Source organism: Glycine soja, unplaced genomic scaffold (genome assembly GCF_004193775.1).
Source record: "Glycine soja cultivar W05 unplaced genomic scaffold, ASM419377v2 tig00020409_1_pilon_353193_443268, whole genome shotgun sequence".
Classification (NCBI taxonomy): Eukaryota; Viridiplantae; Streptophyta; class Magnoliopsida; order Fabales; family Fabaceae; genus Glycine; species Glycine soja.
In genome coordinates, this window is record NW_021143746.1 from 20,517 (window position 1) to 29,920 (window position 9,404).

A 9,404-nucleotide genomic window follows, 5' to 3' on the forward strand; every position below is an offset into this window, starting at 1 on the left:
ATGAACCTCACAATTAATTAGGGATAAAAAATATAAAAATAAATAATCCTATATTTCTTATATAGAAGACCAGAATTAGTATTTTTACATATGAAAACTTTTTTTTAAAAAAATACTTTTTAATTGTGCTGTTATAAAATAGTTTGTAAATATAATTGTTAGAAAAAAAAAATTTTGTTGTCACCAAAATTATCTCCAACTATTAGTCAGAAACTAATTTCTTTCAAAGTTGTCTCTCCTAAATTGATTATCCATAAATTATGAAACCATATTGTCTATACACATGACATGACCAAAAACTGATCCTATGAAAATGCCTAAAGAATTCGACCTATTTACCAACAAAGTCCAGACTTTTGTTGAAAATAGTTTGTCTTCTCTAAGTAAACAATATTCTAAATAAAGTAAATAATCCGAGACAAAAAAAAAACATCTAAGGATTACATAACTCCTTAATTTTATTTTTATTTTAATTATTTTAATTTATCTCTTCCTTCCACTTCCTATAACAAAGAATGGGGAGAACAATGATAATTATCCATTCCGACATAATATTATTCACTGAATATTGAGTGAAATCTAAATTTTAATAACTGGAAACAAATTTTGCCTGCTGAACGAGGATATTGATCGACAATATACATGTTATCATGTGACATACAAGTCTTCCAACAATGTGAACAAATAGCATTTTTAAAAGTTCAAAATGTTCATGTTAAAAATGCTAAAGAACATGCTTTCATTCTTTGCTACAAGAAACCAAATGGGGCTGTGGCTTCACTTGAGTTTTCTCTAATCACCGTATAATACGCTGGGAATTATCTATCTACAGATTGAAGCTAGGGAACCAAAATGATATATAAATTGTTCATGTTAGCAGCTCTTCATCTATAGGAGTTTGAAGGTCAGAAATAGAAACGGAAGTTTAAAATATCATGCACATTATGCGGACTACAAATTGATTTGTGCAAACTTTAGATTCGTTTTTCTCTGCCAAATGAAAACCAAGAGATCAAAAAATTTAAAGAAAAAGGGAAACTAAAGCCAGAAGTAGAACCAAACAAGAAACTAGCTTAACTGATATTATAGAAGGTTAGCCTCCTTTTTGTGCCTACAACCTGAAACACCAAAATATGTCAAGATTCAGAGATGTATAGCAGAGTAAAATTAGCAGAGATGAGTTTCTTCCTCACGTGAATAGTTGGGGGCGGTTACGTGAGAGCTGAGGCCGCTTGATTGGAGACAGTATCAAGTTCCTCAAAGTCATGGATGGGTTATTAGTAGCACCAGGTCCAAAAACAGGATGAGCACCAGCCCTTCTGTTCCCAGCATCCCCTGCAATGACTGTTTGTTTTGCCGGTGAGCCGACGGAGAGATCAAAGTGACCAGAGTTGTTGCTATTCTGCCTTGCTGGCCACACATCCTCTCTTGGTCCTGGAGTGGCAGGAGTGAATACCAGCCCACCTGCAACAAATAAGTTAATCTACTTTTGGAAACATCTAAGCAGAAACAAGGTCATACAGTCCATGCTTTCATTATTTGCCTTAAATAATTGATACTTTATTTGTTTTAAAAGGTAATCGAAACTTATATATAACAAAAAACACTTACTAGTTTCTAATGACAATAAAAAAGTAGTATCCTCTGGGCTCTGACTGTTGAAAGCGAAGGATTACCTTTTCTGCCCATTTCTCTGTCATCCATTATATTAGGTGGGTTTGAGAACAAATCATGCTCATTTCTGGCATAAAAGTTGTTTGCAGGCTGTATGGCAAATCGCTTCACTGAGTCATACTCATTCCTCAGCTGATCATACATTTCATCCAATTTTCTCTTCTGCCTGAAATTGAAATATATTTAAGGCATCAATAACGAGATATTTTGTAAAAGTGGATGTATGTGATTGACACTGACCTGGATTTTTCAGCAAATTTTTCCTGAAGTTCTTGATTGTCCTTGGTTATGCTCTCAATTTCCTGTTGCATCATCTGGCACTTCTTGGCCATCTTTTGGTAAGCAGTATGTACCTGCTCTAGTTTTTCTGTAAACTTCTCTTGCATCGTCTCACATTTCTGCCGGCATTGAGCAACAATCTTGTTCATCTTAAACTGTATCTCCAGTTCTTTTTGCCCCATGTAGAACATCACACTTCTATATGCACTCTTCATCACTAAATTTGCTCAGGTAAACACACAAGGTCTAATGTACCGTCTTAATTTCATAAATTTCAGAATATTTCAATCAGACCACCAGATAGTGTAGAAGGATTAACATATATAACCTTAGTTTTCTATTTCTATGCAGTTCTACCTCTACTCAATCTACATAAAGGATACATATCTGTGGAGATACTCCTGCCATGGCCATCTGCACAAAAGGCATCACAATAATTTGCAACAAAGCTAGTGAGAATAAAGAAAAGGAAAAGAGCATGAGATTCATCAAATTTTAGAGTGTATCTTAGGTGTATGTACCATGTAGTTATTATTGCATGGGAGAATGTTTACTTACATTGACCCATTCATCATTGGGATTGACATCCACAGGTTTCATGAGACTGACAAGAGGAGAAACATTTAACTTAGACAAGAACACGTCATCTATAAAGATTAAAAACTGACAACCCAAAATTTTAAAATGAAGACAACGGCATCACATTTTGGCACAAGTATAGGTACTCATTTTTTAGTGGAATATTATTGCTGCCAAATAACCATTTAAATCAGTATTATTTCCATGAAGCTTAAAATAGACAACATACAATCTAGAATAACTGAAAGAATCACCACAGCTACTGCAAAGTACAGAATGCTGAGCAATGATTAGTTCCACTAATTGAACGTTATAATCAGTATTACATCAGGTGAATAACAAAATCATGTTCAATCAAACAGATCCCTATCATATCCATACCTCTTTGAAAGGACTTGATCACAAATAGGACATGCTCCATCATTGCTTAATATCTTATTGGCATCATCTGTGCCTTTTAACTGTGTTAAGGAAACCACATACATGTAAACTAACTAATCACTTCAATGATAAAATGTGAAGAAAATTCAATCTAATTTGATAAGAACTAAATTGATCATATTTAATTAAAATAGAGGAACTCAAGGTCAAAATTGATTGTATGTGGATACATAATAGGTGACCACAAGTTGTGGAAATGGCTCGCCCTTCTACTTCTCGCCAACATGCATTGCATCTCATTTCAGCTGTCCAATATTAACCATACATGTCTAAGGGAAGAATTGAAATAACTGCAAGGCAAAACCATACAACAGGTTTCTTCATGGATTAATAAGACAAGGCTTTAATCAAAGGTAGAGAAAAGGAAAAGGAACTAGCACATGTATGCAAGCAGCAGGCGTAATCAGCCTCAACATAATAAAAGATTATCACTGAAATCATCCTAATAGTAGATAAGCTATCATGTTGCTCACTTAAAAATAGCAAGTTGAATACAGAAAAAAGTTGGACTTTGAGTAGGTCAATATTAAACCCGCAGATTAGTTATAATATTTGGAAAATGCGCCATTAAACAATGGGACAACTTTAAGTGAGAATGAATCCTCATGAACAATTGCTGACATAAACATAGATACATTATACAATAGAAATATTTGAAATATCAACAAACTTTAAATATTTGAAATCTTAGAAGGCAGAAAAATTTCAACAATGATTTTAGATCACAATCCGATGCTTGTCTAACAAAGATCTGAAAAACAATGGATTTTCTATAAAATTTCAGAAACATACTTGGAAACTTAACAGTACTATTAAGTTGTATAAAGTAACAAATTCACAATCCCACCTATCAAGAAACTAAACTGCAACACTTCCTCTGCTCGACACATACTAACCCACACACACACACAGAATCTGATTGCTAACTGCTGCTCTCACTTTCTCTTTTCCTCGTTGAACTAATTTGTCACTTTCTTTTTGAATAAATCACAACGCAACAAATCACTATCTTCTAATCAGAACCTTCAATTCCAACAAAGTTTTATTATCTCATGAGTTGTATATTTGCAGTTAAACCAAGGAAGATTCAAACATGAGTCATGAATAACACAAAGGCATTTCATAATGCTTTTGTGCTCCACCATCAAAAGTGAGGAGGGAAAATAAAGCAAAAAATAGCGAATAATGGAATGAATACTCATCTCCAAAATCTTTCATCCATTACCATAAAGTTCATAAAAAAAATAAAATGAAAAGAAAAGGGAGCAAAAAAAGGAATATGGTAGCCAATATTCATGAACTACAGTGATCCATTCATCTACACAGCTCACACTGATTCTCTCTTTTTTATTTTTCTTTCACACATTGCTCAAGCAAAAAAACACATCTTCTCACCCAAGCACCAGGGGAGCATGAAGCACTCGCATTCTTTTTTGTCCTATTCAGTCACATATTCATGTACCACACAAACACTAATCTAAAACGAAACAGATTCCACCATCATTGACAAAAATATTCACTTCAAATACCAAATAACTAAAACTTATTCCACATAGAAGGGAGAAACTGACACACATCAGATAGATGACTAAGAAATCAAAAACGAAATCAAGCAGCAAAATCAAACAAGAAATATAAAATGAAATCCTAGGTCAAAAACAAAATCAATGAAACCAAACAACGAATTAATAAAAAATCGCAAATTAATTAAACAAAAAAACGAAACACAGGTTTGCGAAATGAGAATCGGAACCTAAATTGCAGAGATGAGAGACTCTCTGAACCACCGCGCCTGCGAGAGAGAGAGAGAGAGAGAGAGAGAGAGTCGTAGCGAGGATAGCGAGCGTCGAACGGAGAGTGAGAGAATCGCGAGCGAGAACTGAGTGATAGTTTTAAATTCTTTACACTTTAAGCTGGAAAAAGAATTTGAAAATGTAAATTTTAAAAGAAATTGGAATGCAGAACGAGGAATGCGTGGAATTTCAGATAGGAACCAAAGTTGAATTTTGGCGCTAAAGCTTGTAATGCGAACCAAGAAGAATGAAATGAACAGAAGACGCTGTTGGGATTATCGTCTACGGGCCTTAAACAGAGAAACGAATCAAGGACCTAAAAAGGGATTATTAAAGAGGTTAAAAAAACGGAAATTGTAAAACAAGAATAACATAATAACAGTATTTTACTTGAGTCATAACATAATTTCTTTTATATTTATTATTTGATAATCGATACACATTATAAGTATTTAGTTTTACTATTTATATTGTTTACTAGATATAAAACTTAGACGGAATATACGCGTTAACCGTAAAAATCATAAAAATGTCTTTCGATAGATAATTATATTTTCATGCTAGATTTTATTGACAAATACGATTTTTTTTTATCATGAATCATAAAATTTATATTTTGATTGTAAGTTTTTTTTATCAAATATATAATTTTCAACTTAAGATAATTGTTTATATGTTGACAAAAATAGTAATTATAATTTCGATAATAATATCTATTATGAAAGTATAAAGTTTTTTATTTATTTTAAATTGTAATAAGAAATTAGGATTAGAAAATGAAGAGTTTTAAGAAAAAGTAAATATTAAAAAAAGTTAAAGGGTTGAGAGAAAGTTTTTAAAAGTAAATTAAATGAAAAAGAAATTTATGTGACCTTCACGTTGGAAATAATAGTTATTATGTGTGTGCAGTGTTAGGGGTGTAGGAGGATTTGACTTTTAGTGATTCAATTCAAAAAGAAATGGTTACCGAATGCATTATCTATATACACTTAAAATTCTATGAATTAATAATGTTAAGACCGGAGAAATTTATTAATTTAGAGAGTTATTAATTTATTGATAAATTAATAATTATTAATTTAAAGAGTTTTTAAGTAATTATAATATATATACCAAACAAAAAGGCAAATTAGTCTATGTCTTTTAGAATTACCTTGTAGCAAACCTTGAGACTCAATGTAAATTAGTAACTACTGTGTTTATATGCATTGAAAATCAATAATGACTTTTGAAGTACAGTAAATGTAAACAAGAGGAACAAATGTGTTCAATGTATTCTTAAGCAAGTTTGACATATATAAATTACATGAATGTGTTAGAGTATTCAAACCATATTTCACAAGATGGCTTCTCATCTAAAAGATGTTGTAAAATCAACTATGTCAGATCAAATACGTAAGGAGTTGTATGAGTACAAGAGAGATAATCCTGCAAGCACACAAAAAGACTTGCAGAGATGGCTTGAGGGAAAATTTGAGTTGAAAGTTAGTCAAGGAACAATATCAAACACACTTAAGCGGTCAGATGACTATCTCTCTGCTGAAATAGAAAAGGGAAGAGCAGAGATCAAAAGACACAAACCAGCAAAATATCCTGACATGGAGAAGGTTGTTTATGAGTGGTTTCTCCAACTTCAAGAACGTGTGAATATCACAGGAGAATTAATTTTGCTGAAGGCAAGAGATACAATGAAACTCGTGTACCCTCATGATGATTCAGATTTTAACTTCTCTATGGATGGCTTGGGAAATTCAAGCATCGACATGGCATAAAGTCATTTTGTCGTTTTGGCGAGAGTGGGTTTGTTGATGTACAAGACATGGAGCAAAAATTGGTATCAATTCGAGAGAAAATTGATCAGTTCCCTATGAAAGATGTCTTCAATATGGATGAAACTGGATTGTTTTATAGGCTACAAGCTGATCATTCACTGGAAACAAAACAACTTGAAGGAAGAAAACTATATAAAGAAAGGCTGATGGTAGTTATTTGTTGCAATGAAGATGGCTCTGAAAAAATCCCTCTATGGATTATTGGGAAATATGCAAAGCCTTGTTGCTTCAAGAATGTCAACATGAATAGCTTGGATTGTTAGTATCGAGCTAACAAAAAAGCATGGATGACTAGTGTGCTTTTTGATGAATATGTTCGTTCATTTAACCAAATGATGTATGGTAGAAGAGTTCTACTTGTGGTGGATAATTGTCCAGCACATCCAAGAAATATTGAAGGGCTAAGAAACGTTGAGTTGTTCTTCTTGCCACCCAACATGACATCAAAGATTCAACCTTGCGATGCTGGGATAATAAGAGCTTTCAAGATGCATTACCACAGAAGGTTTTGCCGCAAAATATTGGAAGGTTATAAGGTGGGACAATCTGATCCAGGAAAGATAAATGTCCTTGATGCTATCAATTCGGCAATCCCAGCTTGGATGATAGGTGTTCGAAAAGAAACAATAGCGAATTGCTTTCGACACTATAAAATTCGTTCAGCTAGTGACGTTGCAAGAAATTTGGATGAATCCACTTTTGATGAAGAAACTCAAGACCTCGAGACTATGATCAATCAATGTGGCTATCGTAATAAGATGAATATCGACAATCTAATGAACTACCCAGGTGAAAATGAAGCATGTTCGGAGGTTCAGAGTTTAGAAGATATTGTGGGTACTATCATTGAGAACAATGCAGAGGATGATGGCGAAGATGATACGGTGTCTTTGGAGCCTGTTACACAAAAGGAAGCACTTATGGCGTCGAACACTCTTCGCAACTTTATGATACAATTCAAAAATACAACACCTAAGCTATTGGATGCAATAAGAAAAGTTAGAGATGAGCTCCAAATAGACTTGAACTTTAAAGGAAAACAGACAACTATTGAATCATATTTCAATAGAGTGTAATATATTTTTTTCAGTTTCTATGAATTATTAATTTATGATTTTCTTGGGACCGAAAATTATAAAGGGATCTCACGAAAAATTATTATCTTATTATTTTATCGAGTTTTTCAATTTTTTACATTGGCCCAAGTCGGGACCGGACAAATTTATTATTTTAGAGAGTTTATTAATTTACCGAGTATTAATTTAAAGAGTTTCTATTGTAATTCTAAGTTCTAACACTAACAATTAAATTATATTATTTCAAAACACATGTACAACAAAGTTTATCAATTTCCTTTATCACTTGTTTTGTTTCATATTCTAAGAAAAAAACTACAGCTATTCCTTTTGAATTGGAATTCAGATTTCTTTTTTATGGCTTTTGAATGCACGTTCATAAGTAATTGTCGAAACCATTTTTTTTTTTGAAAAAAAAAACTTCTGGAGATTACATTAAAATTTTCAACTCTCTCCTTTTCGACAAAATTTTTGTCAGAATTAATAAGTTAGACAACTTTATTTTTTGATAAGATAATTTCTTTGTAACCATTTTTTATTGAAAGAATCTATCTAGAAGTAATACTTAATAAAATTTCTTATCATTCATTTTCGACAAACTCCTATCAAAAATATATTTCCACAAACCTCTATCCAAAATTATTTCAAGAAGATTAATGTAACATGTGACTCTCATACTATTTTTAGAGAATTCTTGCTGGAAGCTAGCCTTTTCTATTGAAATTGAAAAATAACACTTTTATGGATTTTACACCAAAATGAGTGTGTGAATAACCAATTTTATCCAGAAGAATATTTTAATCTTTTTAAAATATTAAATAAATATAAAAATAAGAGGTGGTTATAAGAGAAGATTAGATCACAAGAAAATATCTTTGGTTACAAAAAGAAGATTTTTTAGATGGTCAATTAAATAATAAAAGACTGAGTCAAAAGAGATAAGTTGGTTGCATAATTGACAAATAGTGGATAGTTGAGAGAAATAGGTGGATGAGTGAGATTAAGTGGTTACAAAAAAAACCTAGAAGATGTCTATAAAAACCACACTTGCATAACGAAAAAAGAGTAAAGACTCTAACGAGCGAATAAAAAATTTCTTTTTGCGCAACTACACATTGGAAAAAATCCATACGCTCTATGTGACATCCTGGAAATTTCTACCCGAAATTTTTGTAAACGGTGTATTTTGAATGATTATACATATAAAAGTATTATTCAGTGTATATGCATATATGTTCCTGGTAGAAGTAGGAATAGTGGGGGCAAGATACGCGGGTTAGGATAATTAAGGAAGAGAAATCCATAACTGGAAGGTTATAGGTTAATTCTCAATTAATTAGTCTAAAAATCATCGTTTTGCGTGCGACTTATAATTTAACAAAACCAACCTCTGAACCACGCTCGGGGCTTCATTTTGAGCGTTTTGATATATATATTGCCTACTTTCGAAAACTGGCCCCGACGGGTGCAGCGAAACGCAAGGAACTGGAACCAGAGAAACGACACGCAAACCGAGGCAGGATTTTAGCGTTGCAAAGGTCAGATTTTTCCCTTTTTGTGACTGAGTATGAGTCACATCAAGAGGAAAAAGTGGGCCTTTTGCTCCACTCAAATGGAGACATGTGGCATAACTTAAAATAAAATAATAGAAAAGAGAAAAAAAAAGCCTTTTTAAACCAAAAAGCAACTCTCTCTCTCTCTTCACTCAGCCCCAAATTTCAGAAGCTCTC

At 32.7% G+C, this 9,404-nt stretch overlaps 1 protein-coding gene and 1 pseudogene across 6 annotated transcripts; one reads left to right on the plus strand and one right to left on the minus strand.

The window, feature by feature from the left end:
• Positions 1 to 626: 626 nt before the first annotated feature.
• Positions 627 to 5,066, minus strand: LOC114404333 (E3 ubiquitin-protein ligase CCNB1IP1 homolog). Of its 6 annotated transcripts, XM_028367331.1 has the most exons (10): positions 4,727 to 5,066; positions 3,144 to 3,263; positions 2,914 to 2,986; positions 2,512 to 2,557; positions 2,337 to 2,367; positions 1,915 to 2,170; positions 1,677 to 1,840; positions 1,194 to 1,464; positions 1,079 to 1,118; positions 627 to 990 (listed from the first exon to the last, which is right to left on the minus strand). In XM_028367331.1, exons 2-9 carry the CDS (start codon positions 3,211 to 3,213, stop codon positions 1,112 to 1,114), a joined length of 918 nt encoding a protein of 305 aa, XP_028223132.1. In that variant the 5' UTR covers positions 3,214 to 3,263; positions 4,727 to 5,066; the 3' UTR covers positions 627 to 990; positions 1,079 to 1,111. The 6 variants fall into 6 exon arrangements, with proteins under 6 accessions (XP_028223132.1, XP_028223134.1, XP_028223131.1 ...); XM_028367333.1 differs by having other exon boundaries at positions 627 to 1,118; positions 1,194 to 1,434; XM_028367330.1 differs by having other exon boundaries at positions 627 to 1,118; positions 4,727 to 5,065.
• A 1,043-nt stretch (positions 5,067 to 6,109) lies between these two features.
• Positions 6,110 to 7,856, plus strand: LOC114404332 (annotated as a pseudogene).
• Positions 7,857 to 9,404: the final 1,548 nt, after the last annotated feature.